Raw genomic sequence first — 15,832 nt, 5'->3', positions numbered from 1 at the left:
TGGCAACGGCCCCGCTTAGCAGCGAGGCACAGGGCTGGCTAGAAAAGGCTGCAAGTGATCTTCACACTGCTCTTCACTCCACTTTCAAGACTACCCACCACCTTGTCACTATCAACACCCCCTTCCAGCGTGCTTTCCTCAGGTGTGCAAGGCATGGGAGCTGCTGGTGTTGCTTCAAACCAGTGTTATTCATATAGCGAGCTGATGCTAGCTAGTCACACAAGGTGAGCATGGAGGCTGAGTGAAATTGAGAGACAGCGTGGGGTGCAAGCAGACAGTAAACAGGAGGATCACAGCTTTTATAGGGAGGGTGCTTGCAGGGTGACGAGCGAGGCTGTTGGTAAATAAAATCCAGACATTCTCACATTCCCCTGGCAGATACAGACATGTGAGGGCTGCATGCACTCCCAAATACATCATGTGCACAATAATAATAACTGGAGTGGGATTATTAACCTTCACCAGTCCCTCTATATATTGACCCATCCATTGATCTATTTGTGTAAATAGTCATTAACTCGACTCATGTTTATCTGTACACCTTAATAAATAAAATTAGTCATTCCTGTGCAAGTTTTACAATAAAGTAATCTCAAATGTAACCTATTTTGAACATATGATTTGACAAACTATGGTGCATTTTGAAGACATCACTGACTATTTAAAAAGCATAATTATGAAACAGTAACTTATTATAGGCCCTTTTCACAGCAGATAATTTGACAAGCCATAGCAGGAAAAACACTGTTGTAATTAATAACATTTTAAAAATTACTGCATTTCCATTTAAATGTGCCAGTTCCAGGATATTGTGGAATTGCTTACTGGGACACTTGGATGGAACCAGTCATTAATGTTATTAGTCACAGCGAAGTGGATAGTTCAAGGTCTGAAAAGTGAAGTCAATGTGGAAGTGCCCTAAACCTGCATTCTCTCTAATGGCCATTAGGGGGCGACTCCACTGGCTCCAAAGAGAAGTCAGATTGTATGGAGGTCTATGAGAAAATGACCATACTTCTCTATTGATTTATTACCTCAGTAGACATTTTCCTAATGGGTTTACGGTCTCAATCGCTGGTTTCAAGTCTTCTTCAACACAACATGATGTTTATTTTGTAAATTATGCAGGGTATGCTTTAGGGTGTGGCTACATTATGATTGACAAGTTGTTACTACAGTGACAATGTTGGTTATGTAACGCGACGATGGCGTAACCCCAGATTCACAGCGTATCGGTGTAGCCTCGGCCGTCATTATTTCAGTGTGTTTGCAGTTCATGAAAGTTAATTGTAACATTTTGTTGGCCTAAAAAAAGTCTTGTTCAGCAATTGATTACACTAAAAGACCCTCCGAGGAGTCAGATGTTCAGTTTTTCCAGTAAGTACATCTTGGTTTTAAGCCTGTTTTTGACTAGTGAAAATTAGCATTAGCATTATCACAGTTAACCACAGACTGTAAATGCACCTTGCTAACCAAGCTATCAGCTAGCAGCTAACGTTAGGGTCAGTTCCACCCTCATCATCACTTCTGGCTCCAAAAATCCAAGATGGCGACAGTCAAAATGGCAAACTCGAAGCTTTAAAATGGGAGTCCACAAACCAATGGGTTACGTCATGGTGGCTACATCCATTATTTTTCCACAGTCTATGGTCACACTCGTGCTTTTCCTGTTATGACACATCAAACTGTCTGCCATGAAATACAGAACACAGAAGCAAATATCTAGCTCAAATTTTAATATACAGGCCAGGTCTCAATTATATGGATGCAGGGTAAATGTCTAAATGTGAATGTTTTGTCAGTAAGACTTGAAACAAAAACCAAGTGTGTGATGTTAACTATTAACCCTAATCACTCACAAATGTGCACCACATAAAGCCTGTGCAGAACGCTTCATCCTATTTACCTATTTTACACAGATTTTTTTTGTTCTGTTTTTTATTTTTTATTTTTTACTTTTTATCCTGCAGCCCCAAGAGTGAGTCAACAAATGGCTGACGTAGGAATGTGCAAGCACACACTGTTTCAGACAAACACACACGTGTACACACAGTTAGGGATGATTATTGAGAAAGTGGCAAATTAGGTACTGGTTATCTGGTACATATCGTATCTATCCTGTTCATAGTGTAGCGAAAACACAGAAACAGACCAATTCCAATAGACAATTTAACTAAGAAAAAATGAATAACGAGCAAGGGTCATCTATCTATCTGTCTAACTTTAGTCATGAAGTACTTATGAAACTGAGATGGAAATTGTGTATTTACCCTGGTTTTGGCAAAAATATGGCTGTTTATTTCAGAATATAGGAAGCACAGAGAGACAGCTGAGAGGTGGATTATGCTAAGAGTTTGTATGGTCGTTATATTGCTTTTCTCCAATGAGAACACTGGACACAATTGTAATCCATTAACTGACATAAAGTCATGCTGACCACAGCTGCTATACTCCACGAAGGACAACACTACAATTTATTTACAGCCACATTTTAAGCTTACAAATGGGTGAGAACTGAAATTAAACCATCTTATTTCAATCGTGAGAACTTAAGAAAAAGTGTGAAATAGCAAGGCTATGTCTTTCTCAGGGTCTGTAATCACTCTTTCGATCATCCTTCATTTTCATCCATAAACACGAGCCCAGCCTGAGTCTCAACATTCTCCAGTGCTGGTGAGTTGTATGAAACCGTTGATCTCTATCAGCCTGTTCTTTCTGGGGGAAAAAATACTCCATATATCAAAACCGAATCATTCTGATGCCAAAACATGATCAGTTCTCTATGAATGCAAGTCAGATTATCAAAATGATGGTATTTCATTTCTGTTGTCATTTATTGACATTAACAATAAGAGAGGGATGGTGTAGAAGCAGTGACAAGTGATGAATACACATGTATTACAATGGATAGTTACCTTACTCTTCCACCACAATGTTTAAATGCAGTGGAATACCTAACGGATAAAGTACAAGTATCAGTAAGTCACTATAAGTAAGTCAATGGTATTGGTATCAATAAAATCCAAACTATATCCAGCCTTACACATATATTCATACTACCCCACCCACACACCCACACACAATTTCAAGCAGAAACAGACACCCAAAGGCCAGAGAACACTTTGATATTCCACACCTGTATGACTCCTGACAGCTCCACAGCAACACACTGTCTGAGGAATTGGACACAAGGTACTCTGACACTACAATGGAGATGCTGTTACAAAGCTGCTCTAGAGCACAGAGGTTCCCATCAGCATGACCAGCAACAGGCATATACACAAACACACACATGTACACAGTACTCACATGTACATGGTGCTATACAAGTACCTGGGCCTCTGTGCTGTGTCTTATACACACACACACACACACACACACACACCATAGGCAAGCAGACAAAACTTCATTGTTCAAGTTCGTAATTTTTACAGCTATCTACAAAGATTCTTTTCACAATTTCTTGACTTCAGATGAGGCACATATGTTAAAGGCATACTATGCAGTATTTTCCAAAAAAAAAAACAAAACAAAAAAAATGTATCGCCAAAAATAATCCTTCTCAGTCATCACTTATGACCCACTAGAGGTGTATGAAGGTGTATTTATCTGCAGAGACTCTGCCCTCTGCCTGTGTTTTCTTATTATTATGCTGTATTCGGGATACTTCTGGGCGTCAACCTTTGGGCAGTGGGTGTGTAGCCCCAAGCCAATAACAGCATGCAGGGTGTGAGATCAGGACTCAAAGTGTAGTGACCAGGTTATATCGCTGTCTCTCTTTTCTCTCTTATCTGTTTCATGGATGTATAAAGAGAACAGATTTGACTGCTTGACCGAGGGCGGGGCTGAGCAACACACACGCAGAGCAGAGAGGCCACAGCGGAGAGGATGAAGCTCTGCATTGACACAAAATACGGCAATGCAGCACCTTCCCGCAGAGTTGTGCGGAGGTGTGGGCATGTTTATTTGTGCTTTAGAACGCAACTGCCATGAAACAATCAGAAAATAATGTTTTATTTATCTGATTCACAGCTTTGTTCTCTCTACCGCCACTCTTTCTCTCTCTCTCTCGCTCGTGCTCTCAGCTCGCCCCGGTGTCGTTGAGCCAGGGAGGAGGGGCCAACTTTGAATACCGAGTTTACAAACACCAACAGACAAATCCTGTATAGTATGCCTTTAAAAAATGTCCCCCATGCATGCATAAACACAATTGACATGTGATTCAATACCAAGGCCTTCCAGCTCAATGAGCAATGCAACTTCACTCCAGCTTGCCTCGGTTCAATACCATTCACCACACACACACATATATTAGGGCCTCGCAGTCTCACCTTCATAAAGATAATAATGGTGACTGTTCAATAACAGACAGCAAGCAGAGCTATTTACACAATCAGTGGAGCCATTCGTTAAACACAGTAAGTACACATGTTTAAAGGGTATGTGTGAAGCCCCACTGCAACAAATTACATGGGAGGAAACATTAATATGAGTTCATACATAAGGAAAATCAAGCGCCAGCACTGGAGGGCAAATTGAAGGGGTAATATTGACACAGCAAAGTAAACAGGTGCAATACTAACAGACTGCAATGACAGTAGGCTTTAGTCAGGCAAGAAAGAAAGCTGGAAAAATATGCTTTTACAATACTGCCCCCCTCTGTTGATGCATGTAACTGCAGCTTAACACATTTTCATTCTGGACATTTTGCACCACCTGAACATCAAAGGATTGTGCTCAAAGGATCTGTGAGCCCTTTCATACCGATTATTCTTATGATATAACCAATCCCTGCGAAAGTCTGAAGGGAAAGCTAGCTTTTCATTTCAGGCAGTCAGGAGCAGATGTAGACGTCCACAATATTCCCATTTGAAAAAATTAGCATCTGGAAAACATTACGGGAGAAATGGGAGCATGTGCATAGTGAGCATGATTTGTTTCAAAATTAGAGATCGGAAAGGGGTGTGTATCTTGAACAGCAGTTTTCAAATGGCCTCTCGGTGAAAGAGGTGCAATATGGATGAGATTAAGTGAGATTTAAAGCCTTCTACAGTGCAAAGGGGTCACTTTCAACATTAAGCTCTAAACATAATCTCTTCCTTTCCTATTTTTGCTCCAGGAAGTCATCATGGAGTGTGAGTGCCCTCACTCAGGCAGAGATACAGGTGATGGCAGATAGGGAAGACAAGGACTCTTGACTTGCTTATTTTCAGCAGCGTCATAAATCAAGATGAGACTCACTATTGTACTATTTTCCTTTTTTTCTATCTCTTTCTTGCTCTCTATCTCTGCTTCTGTTGCTTCCTCCACAGATGTATGCCATCTCATATCCCGTCAATAACCTGTTAATGGGCTGCGGCAGTCAGATAATAGTGATGACTGTCACTACAGTGGGCAGATAAGGGCAAGCCTCTGGCTTACTAGCCTGAGAGACAGAGCCTTTGATGAGCAGGAGGTTGGGGATGGTAAGCGGAGGAGAGGGGTTGCAGACAGTGGCCCAATGTAGCAGCAGGGTCATGGGGTCAGATCTGAGTTGAGTGCAGCTAATTTCTAATGATGGTTATTGAAGTGTACTAGGGCCACCGTTACAGAGGTGATGAGAAAGATGAAGACGTGAATAGGGTTTTTTTCTGATCCCATTGACGAAGCAGGTGTTTTACAGCTGCTGCCTTACGATATTTTTAGCTTTTTCACAGGTTCATACCATTTGCTAATTCACCGTTTCATGCACCAGGAGTGATAAGAGGTTAAGTAAGGGTCAGTTTGTGACCAGCTGTGTATCATCTGGATGACAGCGCCACCGTGCCTGACATCACTACACCAATGTCACCGAAGCACCACCACGGAGGTAGGTGTCTCCCTGTGTCAGCTGCTGGTTGCCTCCTCAGCAGGTCAGTAGTTGTGATGCTTTCCAAGCACAGATCAGCATCCATTCAACCAATTCATCACAGCCCACCAGACACAGCAGACCCACATATGGCTCCAGGCCCCTCTTCCCCTCCAGTAGCCTACTGCGATCTCGGCATATTATACGAATCAATTTTTTAACGATCCCACAAGGCAGCATTTTTAGGACTTGTTGAAATAATCATGAGGTCCTTGTTGGGTAATGCACTCTGTTTCAATGAGCGCACTGTGAGAAAGGAAGAGCTGGGGAAGACAGAGAAAAGCCAACAGAGACTGGTCATTATGTATGCATTGCGGCGCAACCAATCTTTGTTGAGCCTGTCCTCGATTGTTTTTAAAAGGATACTTCACTGGACGCAATCAAATTAGCAAGAACATCACTGATACAGGGTAATAACCCTAAATTGAATTTCTGCACAGGCTAAAGTGTCCCCTCTCTGCAGAATCAATTGCTGTGAAGAGAAAAGGAGGACAGGAAGAGGGCATTCATAGTTATCAGACCTTTAAAAAGTACACCAGAGATGCAGGTATGAGCAGGCTATTTTCACGCTCCAGGGCCCTGCCATAAAGTGTGCCTGCCGACTACTACGCTAGATGCAATCTATCCAATTATGCTAATTAATCTGAATTACCTTACAGCTCCCATCACCGAAAGTGAAATTAGGTCAGCTTTCCATTTTTGCATTTGCATGAATAGAATTCTCTTTCATTGTTTGGGTGCTAAGAGCTGCACACAGTGAGCTCTGGCATCATAGTGGCTGTGCTAACTGAACAGAGAGTATGACAACAACAAGCAATTAGCTAGACAGCCTCCTGTTAGCTCTGTCACTGGCTGACACTGCTGTGTGCTGTGCTGGAGTGAGCCAAGGATGTAACTGTACTTAGCTACTGTTGTGGCTTGGTCATTACTGTACATATACATTGACAATTTGTGCATTTTGCTGACACTTATAACCATAATGGGCTATAATGAGAGCAATAAAAATAAATGTAAGTTATTATAAGCCGCTAGTAGGGTCAAGGGTCAAAGCCAGAGCGGGTTGGTGTAGCAAATTTTCCCCACTGCTTCTGCTTCTTCAATAGTGTATTTAAGCTAAAAAAAACAAAACAAAAAACAACTCCTAACAGACAAGCCTCTTCACAATTGCAGTGACAAAACAGCTGTGCAGTTCTTATGAGTAACATCAGGGAGAGGTTTCACAGAGAATGATCCATCATCTGATTCCTGAGTCAGGAGACAGCTGGGAGCTACAGAGACAATGTTACTGCATCGGGATGACAGCATTGTCATGTGCCGCCCTTGTGTTTTTCTTCCACAAAATAGTGTTCTCACGACAGGAAGTGTGTTGGCAGAAACCAGAAAATGTGATCGTGTCTACTGATATGGGCACTTACTGGAGTTATCCAGCAGTGACACGGCTGAATACGAGGAAGATTACAGCCAGTGATCCCAGTGAGGGACCTGGAGACCTTGGGAACTATCGACAGAGAAATGCACACAAATACACACACACAGCTGCTCATATAATTACACCTGTGCATGCGAGTCTATGGGTTTTCTGTCTGTGTAACCAATAGAATCAAAACATGGCTGTTTATAAATCAAAGGCAATCAAGCTGACCTTTAATTAGTTACTAAGATAATTACTGTTGTCAGTTACTGGTAAAAATAGGAAAGGCTGAGCCTTAATTTGTCAGCCCACAATGTTATCAAGAGAATGCCGCTGCTCTCAATATACAGTATTAACTTACACAAAATAAAATAATTAGTCTGTTCACATGAAACTTTCTTTGAAGGTAGTTTTATGCTTGAAGTTACTCACTGTACTAAATTAAATACTTTATCAGCTCCACAAAGCATGCAATGTTTTTGTGTCATCAAACAGTGTTAACACGTGCAGACTATAGCATCAAACAAGACCCCAACTAATTCACTTAGTGCTCCAGTTAGCAGAGAGAAACTGAATCATTGTATGAGCTACAATAGCCCATTACCCGTGAGTTAAAGAGCTCCATCAGTCCCCGACACCTCCTCCTCCTCTTCCCTCCCGGTGAGAGGAGCGAGTCAGGCAGTGGATACCACACAGCCAGTAATGAGCAGGCCGGAGGCCCATTTGTGCTGGGAGAGAATAGGTCTCTAATGAACCACTGAAGACACTTAGGTCCACTGAGTCAAGATTGAAATGTGCCACTGATGGCCGATAGGAGGTTGTGTCAGCTCAACCAGAGAGAAGTAAAGGAGAAAAAAATAGCTCTTTTTAAATAATGGTGTTTTGGATGATAAAAGTTCTTTGTGAACTTTGTAGGTTTGCCCAAGTATGATGAGCCCAAATTTTAACATTGTGCTTTTGGTATACAGAGGAAGCCTTTCAGAGATGACTTCCTCCTCCTTCTTCAGGCTATACATTTATAAAAAGGAATATCACCCACTAAAAGATTTTAATTTACATTATGTGTCAGCCACACACCGACTGGGAGAAGTGTGGTGCTAAAATATATGCACTGTTGATCCCTCTTTTAAAATGCTCAATTCCCTTCTTTTATTTACCGTGCCGTGAGACGTTATCGAGTGCGCCCAGGCTATTTGTTTCTTTTTTATGATGACACAAGTTTTTCTTTGAGCACCATTCTCACAGAAGTAAAACGTTTGAGTGTGTGAGTTATGAATCCTCAGTTACAACGTCAACCACTACTCTGCTTCTCAGTGTTATAAATATAAGAGGATGACTTCCATACCACACTCTCTGAGTCACAGCAGAAAAACTGCAATTGTAGCAGTTTTCATTGCCGGCCTCGCCCTAGCTCCCAGCTCTTCTCCTCACCTGTTTGGAAAAAGGTCAAAGCTATTCTGTTTTATAAGCTTGATTATAAGAAAAATATAAAAACACACTCCCATATTACAGAGTTGTATAAATAAACTTAAAGGAGTTATTGTGAAAAATGTCTTTTCACTCCCTCAGGCCTGTATAAATATGTTCTTTGTCAACTTGTCTGGATGGATGAGAGTTTAAACAGGGACAGTTTATAACTCTCCAACTACTGGCACATTATTTTTGGGAGCAGCCTCATTTGAACCGTTGTTTTGCCCAGTGAAGCCTTTGAAGGGAGAAGACTAATAGGCCCTGTTTAACAGGCAGTGGCATTTCCCACTGCGGTGACTTGGATCTAATGGCAGGGCACAGGCAGGGGCGACACCCACCCATAGCTTGGACGGCCAGCATTGCGGGCAGCAGGAGGAACAGCATGGTCTTCCAGGGCAGATTCGAACCGCAGGTCAACCTCTTCAGACACAGCACTGCAGGGACAAAAAACACAGACATCTGAGGAGGGGGAAGATTTCACTATGGTAACACAAGAGCATGACAAAATACTAAAGATATATGGAAAGAAGGGTGATGAGGATGTGATAGAAAAAGGAAGGGATGTCCTCTTTGTCTTTGTTTTGGCTTGCTTGGTCTCCCAAGTGGGTGGAGACAAAGAAACCATGAGACAGTGCAACATATTTTATCAAGTACAGACTGTTCGAAAGTTGAGAGTTGTTTTTTGTGTGAGTTACACCTTCTCTGACAGTATGTGGATTCTGAAAGTGACTGTTTTAGTCTTTTCTCTGGCCTGCTCAAGGCTTTTCTCTTTCAGAGGGAGTGGAGCTGTGATGACAAATGGGGACTTCCAAAGTTGAAACAGCCAAGTCATTGTTTCCAGTGGGAAAACACTACTTTAAAAGTGAGACAGACAAAACCAATCACTCCCTGTCTACCTCATCTCTGCCATGCAGGAAATATTTATGAGAGATTTATCTCAATGATATTGGTAGAGATCTATTTGAGACTTAAACTATTTGTAGTTGTATTTTGGATAATACCAGAGTTAGGCTTGTTTTTTTTTCTTTCATTGATGTGAAATTGTGTTTCTACAGTCATCTAGTGTAAATAATTAGGTATAGCAACAGTATAGAAGTCCTTACCTGCTGCTCAAATTCACTATATTATTTTAACTATGTCCATGTCATTCTGGGATGAATGCAAAGCTGTTTGGTAGATTCAGAGCTCCTTACATATTATTATAATAATTAAATTATTAGTATTATTATACAAATAGTCAAGAATCTTAAAAACTATTGTATCATTTCCATTAAGTCTTGTAGGGATATCATTTTTAATCTTGCTTTTACAATTGAACCTTGTTGAATTTCAGACTTTGGAATTAAAATCTTTTTTTTCCTCTTGGCTTTGGTATTGTTTTTAATGTTTTATCGTATTGTTATTAAATGTTCTACTTAATGTTAATTTTCATTTTTTATTTTTGGCCTAACATTATTTTTAATCCTGTTTTGTAAAGCACTTTGGACTTCATGTTTGCATGAAAGCTGCTATACAAATAAAGTTGTTATTATTATGATTATTGTGATTATTATTATTATTATTATTATTATTATTATCAATTAACCTAAAAACAAAACACCTGTTTCGACTTTTAGAACAAGATACATTTTTATTGTTTTCCTCGATGGCTTCTGAATTATTGAACAAACAGATTTTAAGATTCAAATTAAATAATACAAAAATAAAGAAGTTGTCACTGGAAGATTTTTGGGAGGAGCTAGTTAAAAAGATACATTACTGGAAGTAAGTGGATGTGTTGTATTGCGTGCAAGTGTTTAGAATATAAAAAGAAAAACAGGGAAATGAAAACAAGGAAGAGAGGAAACACAATCAGCATTTTGAAATGTAAGCAAATGAGTAATAATCCTAAAAATATATCTGTAGAGATTCTCCAGGCATTCAGGTCATTATAATCTTGCAGACACAAGTCAGTTGGACTTGCTATATGTGTTGTTTGATTGTATGTTAGATTATGTTGCTGTTCACGAATGGCTGCATTGTGTAGAGTGTTACTGAACTGTAGTGCTCCGTATGGTGTTACAGTGAGGTGTTTTTTGTTGATTTGATTTGCTGGGCTTCAAACAGAAGTTTTTTTTGCATGAGCCATATCCTTTAGCAGAGACAGATGTGAGCGGAGCGACAATCTGCCAGCACTCATACACCATTTGGTTTCCTGTGAATAATTGATTTAGCATCACATCATTTTAGCGCATAAAGGAAAGAACTCAGGTCTGCTTCCTGTCTGTGTCTTCACTCCCATATTTTCCTGTCTGCCCCCATAATCTATTATATTATTGTGCTTGTTTAAAGCTCTTATGTGTAGAATTTTAAGTGATTATAGCTTCTTTCAAATTATCCTGCTGGCTAGAGTTTTTGTTTGTAGAAAAATTAGACAATCCTGGGGGAAATTGGTGCAGTGTGTTGCTTTCAGGTGTGTGTGTGTCTCAGGGTTCTATCACTGGCTAAACACACAGTATTTTTAAGGCTGGTATAAAGATGAACAGCACACATCAGAAGATGCAAGTAACAGCTACTTATACTTCTGATTGCTATCAGCTGGCATAGTGGTTGCACAGTATTACAGAGGATGTGACCAGTAAATTACACATTGTGATGGTAGTAACATATCAAATAAACATAAAATCCACTACACTTTTACATGGAGGACTGAATGTGCTTCAACGGTCATCCAGAGGCTTCAAGTTCTACTTTTCACTACATCCACACTAATGCTTTCTACTTAAAAAATGCTGCTTATGTGTTTCTTTGCAAACTAGTGCTATCCAGTGTTTGTCCAAAAGCTATGTCCCATCAAAAGTAGTTGCATCTCTTCTCCCTCTCTTTTGGTTTGAGGCAGTTAACTAACAACAAAACAGTGTATTACTGCCAACATTCTGTAAAAGGTATGCAAGACTGTTATGGAACGTCTGGTTGATCTGTTGGTACTGGCAGCACATCGCTCCATTTTGACCAATTTGAAACTATGTGATCACTCAACACAAATGCTATCACTGACCTATTTTTATGTTTCTGTTGTCAGACAACTGCGGGAGTATTCATGATTTGATTTGAGAGTATTAATTGTGGTCATCTGACAATAGAAACTGATGATATCTCAATAACAACAACCTTATTGTGTGACTGAGTCAGAGTCAGAAGACATAGAAAATTTGCCAGGTTGACAAGCTGGGAGTAATTTTAAAAAGCACAGTTTTCCATATTTACACTGTAATAGAAGAATTTTTTTCTGTTTGTCCAAGTGTTCTCAAATGTTTCTATAACTGTGAGGACATTTTTTACTCCTTACCACATAAGTGGTCAGGAGTCAACTGGCATTTAACCACTGTGGGTTCGTCATACCTTTCATGTGAATGACCCTAAATACCTTGGTGTGGCTATGATCTCGGTAACTCTCCACCACTCAACAGAAGTGATGAAACCTAATGGTTAAGTGCCTACATGTTTATACAAATTGGTAATTAGAAGTTCAGCAAACCTTGTTTTAGACACTACACTACTACTATACTGAAGAGATGCATATACTGTAAATTTGGGGAGAGGAGCTCACAGATCAGTTGTGGTGTTCTGGTACAGTGAATCATGTAAATATTGCCGTCAGCTGTAGCTCCAACTCGAGACTTAACCAAATCTTTTTCCATGAGGCTCCATTTATGGCTTCAGCAGAAAGGATGTGGGAAGGAGTGCAGCTTCATCACAAAGTTTCCATAACAGCACAGCTTACCACTTGCTCTCTGGACTTTCAGAAAGCATTAGCTTGCCAGAGACCAACTCAAGACGCTGGTAACACTATCTGAATCTCACAAGACATTTACCCTTAGATGCTGAGAATATGGGTTTCTTATTGCACAGAGATTCAAAAATGGGAATAAATACTGAATGAAGGAAAGACCAGACACATATCACAGGCATCCCTTCTGAAAGGTCCAGATTTCCTTTAAGACCCCCTCTAATGAAAATCAAGTTTTTAACCATGTTAACATGTCCATGTGGTGTTTATTATATGCTACAAGATATCTGGAATGACATAAGCAGTCAACTCCATGGCTGAACATTTCCACTTTGAAACGGTAGTGTACCAAAGACAATCTTAAAATCACAGATTTAGCCAGGCAGGATTTCCTAAGTCACAAATCTAACGAACCAATCATTTACAATTAAAGATAATTATATGCAGAGTCCACATCCTTGGGTTTTCCCAAACAGCTGATTCTGATCTGCACCGAAGAGTAGCAACCTGTTAAGATGAAAAGCCAAGTCCGGCATAATGCTGTTTAGTCAAGTTTCTGTCAGGAGAAAAACACCAGTTCCTCATTTCCCCATGAATGCTCAGGTTCAGTTGGATCACATCCAGTTATCCAGTGAGCGAACGTTAACCTAAAAGAGTGATGGAATGGCTGGCCTGGTCCTGTTAGTTTTTAGCTTGGTTAACAGACCAGCCTGCTAACCCCTGTTCTGGTTCCGTGCACACTACTTCCTCTCGCCTGTGAGCCATTGTAGTCTGCTACGCCAGTCCGCCGCTGCAGGGCATTGTGTCCTCAAGAGCTGCAGTCTGCTGAGCACCGCTTTAAGCTTCAGTGGAAGTGAGGCAGGTGAGTTGTTGATAATGTTCAGAAGTTCAGTTGGGCTGCACCTTTTTGGCCTAGTTGCACTGGTCGTGTTATCTGCACACTTACCCATGTTAAGGGAAGAATCTCTAACAGCCGCTGCACGCCACCATGAATATATTCGCATATTTGACGATTCTGGAACTTTTAATGAGGGAGAAGGAGTAGATGTCATTTTAAGGATTTTAAAGGGGTAATTATACTTTTTTTTGCGGAAAAACAGACACCCATTATTGTTCCAAGCAGAGTATCTTTATACGTCTTAATACATGTCTGGAGGTGATCTTTAAATATATACAGTACCAGTCAAAAGTTTGAACACATTTTTCCCACTCACTTGAACGAGAAAGTGTGTTCAAACTTTTGACTGGTACTGTAGATGTAAGTTTTCCTGTGGACAGCACAAACTGAAATATGCCAACACGCAAAACCACAGTCTGACTCTGACTGTGTTTAACCAGACACCAGGAAGCCATCAAAGGCTTTTTTTACTGAATGTCTCAAGTACTTTACCGACCCCATGCCAGCATGTACCCTACATCCTTTTTTTCTTCCTTTCATTTTAACTTTTACGATTCAGTTCAATGTCAAAGACCAAAGCTGAAGCACACTTAAAATGTTTTATTAAGAAAACAGCTCTGGTATCCATCACCATATTATACCAATGTATCAAAACTATTGCTAGCTCTTTATTCAGATTTCAGTGCTCTTCGTGGAATTAATAACGCTGTTCCCCTAAATGAAGGCCATTAAAATGGAGAAGAAATGGTCACTGAAAGACTGTTTGACAGTCTTGACTGTCTTGAAGTTCTTTTAGTGATTGGCCGTCGGCTTTTGAGCCATAATCACCAGTGAATTTCATTTTGACACAACGCTCAGGATTATTAAGCTTATTACTGAGGTCAAAGGAAAGAGAAATGAAGCACTTAACTGCAATATATTGCATTAGTACGTCACAATTTTTGAAGTATCACGGAACATTAAGAGTTAGAGTTTCACCATGTACCATCACACTTCCCCTTTACTAAGAAATCTCACTGACAGTGATTCTATAACAGTTTGTCTTTTTACTGACACTACCGCTCTTGAGTCAACTCCTCTCACGGAGGACCAGACCATTCTTAATCACCGTTCATAAAATGAATCAGAATGACCCTCTGGACCCTAACCTCTCATTGGCATATGGCTGGCACCATTGCCCAGTTCCCCAAACCATTGGGAACCATTCAACCCTTGATGATGGGGACATTTCCAACCTGGAAGACATTGGCCCCATTGAGGGAGAACTGCATCATGGGATGAAAGTGAGCCTTTCAAATCCATATGGTAGCATTTGCAAGCTCTCTCTGGGATGACTGGATTCACTTCATGCAGCGAAATGTTCCCCATAATAGTCAAATCAATTATCATCACATTAGTTCATCAAACAGAGGACGATGAGCTACTTAAACTTCAAAAAAGCTTTACGGGCTAAAAGTCAAATGACAACCTTACTTACCAACTCTCTTAAAAACCACTGAAACTCTAATTTACAGTTCACACTAATCAGTTTCATAGCAGCACTTCAATAATATTGGTCTAAAACATTCAGTATTATGACTACTTATTGTGATATGATAGATAATTAGCAGCTAAGGCAATGAGAACTTTAAGGCAGATGTGTCTTCTAAAGGCCAGACATATTGCACAATTATATAAGATTCTTACCACTAATGTTACTCCAATTCCAACTCCAACATCTCGCCTTTTAAAAGCCACAGGAGCCAATTCAATGTAACCTTTATCTTATGGCAGCTTGAAATATATGTGCAATAACACAGAGATGAAATAAAACTATGGACCACACACAAACTACAATCAGATGTCTGGCAATAATATGGTATAGCATCTTGTAAAACGTCATCTCCACAATATCAGTGGTCATTTCCTACAAGCAGTCATAACGGTGAAGGTTACATCCTCTACATCCTACAGGAAGCTGTAGCAGAACACAGCTGCACTATCATGTGATAAGGGCAGCATGACACCAGGCAACATCCTCAACACCCTCAACATGGCAGCCTGGCATACAGCATCTTCTATCTCAGTGCGTTTTGCTTGCATTTTTTCACTACCTTAAGGTGTACTGTATTTGTGACCCTGCATCCCTGGTTGCATCCTCTAACTGTGACCAGTTCAACCAAAGAGTGATATTTTCCATGGCTTTGACTGAATAATGGTAACATTATTCTGTAATTCACACATATAAAAAAGTAAAATCTGAAAAATAAGCATAGTTTTGTGGGGGGTTTCCCCATTGTTCTGTCATGTTAACATCTATTGACCAATCAGACTTGACTAACAGAGGTGTGGATATGAAAACACATAAAAAAATGAATAAACCAGACTTTTCTGATAACACAGATGATCTCATCAGAA

At 40.2% G+C, this 15,832-nt stretch overlaps 1 protein-coding gene across 3 annotated transcripts in view; it reads right to left on the bottom strand.

Moving 5' to 3' along the window:
- Positions 1 to 15,832, bottom strand: part of cd276 (CD276 molecule) — a 66,298-nt gene that overhangs the window by 49,803 nt on the left and 663 nt on the right. For all 3 annotated transcript variants that reach the window (XR_006399286.1, XM_044336715.1, XM_044336756.1), the window contains exon 2: positions 9,107 to 9,202. Coding sequence is in view for 2 of the 3 variants with exons in the window: in XM_044336715.1 (XP_044192650.1) it covers positions 9,107 to 9,152 (46 nt within the window). In the remaining variant the exon portion in view is untranslated. The remainder of the gene's footprint in view (positions 1 to 9,106; positions 9,203 to 15,832) is intronic.

This window comes from Thunnus albacares, chromosome 1, assembly GCF_914725855.1.
Source record: "Thunnus albacares chromosome 1, fThuAlb1.1, whole genome shotgun sequence".
In the NCBI taxonomy this organism is placed as follows: Eukaryota; Metazoa; Chordata; class Actinopteri; order Scombriformes; family Scombridae; genus Thunnus; species Thunnus albacares.
Note: the sequence above shows the minus strand (reverse complement) of the source record. Positions and strands in the feature narration are given on the sequence as shown.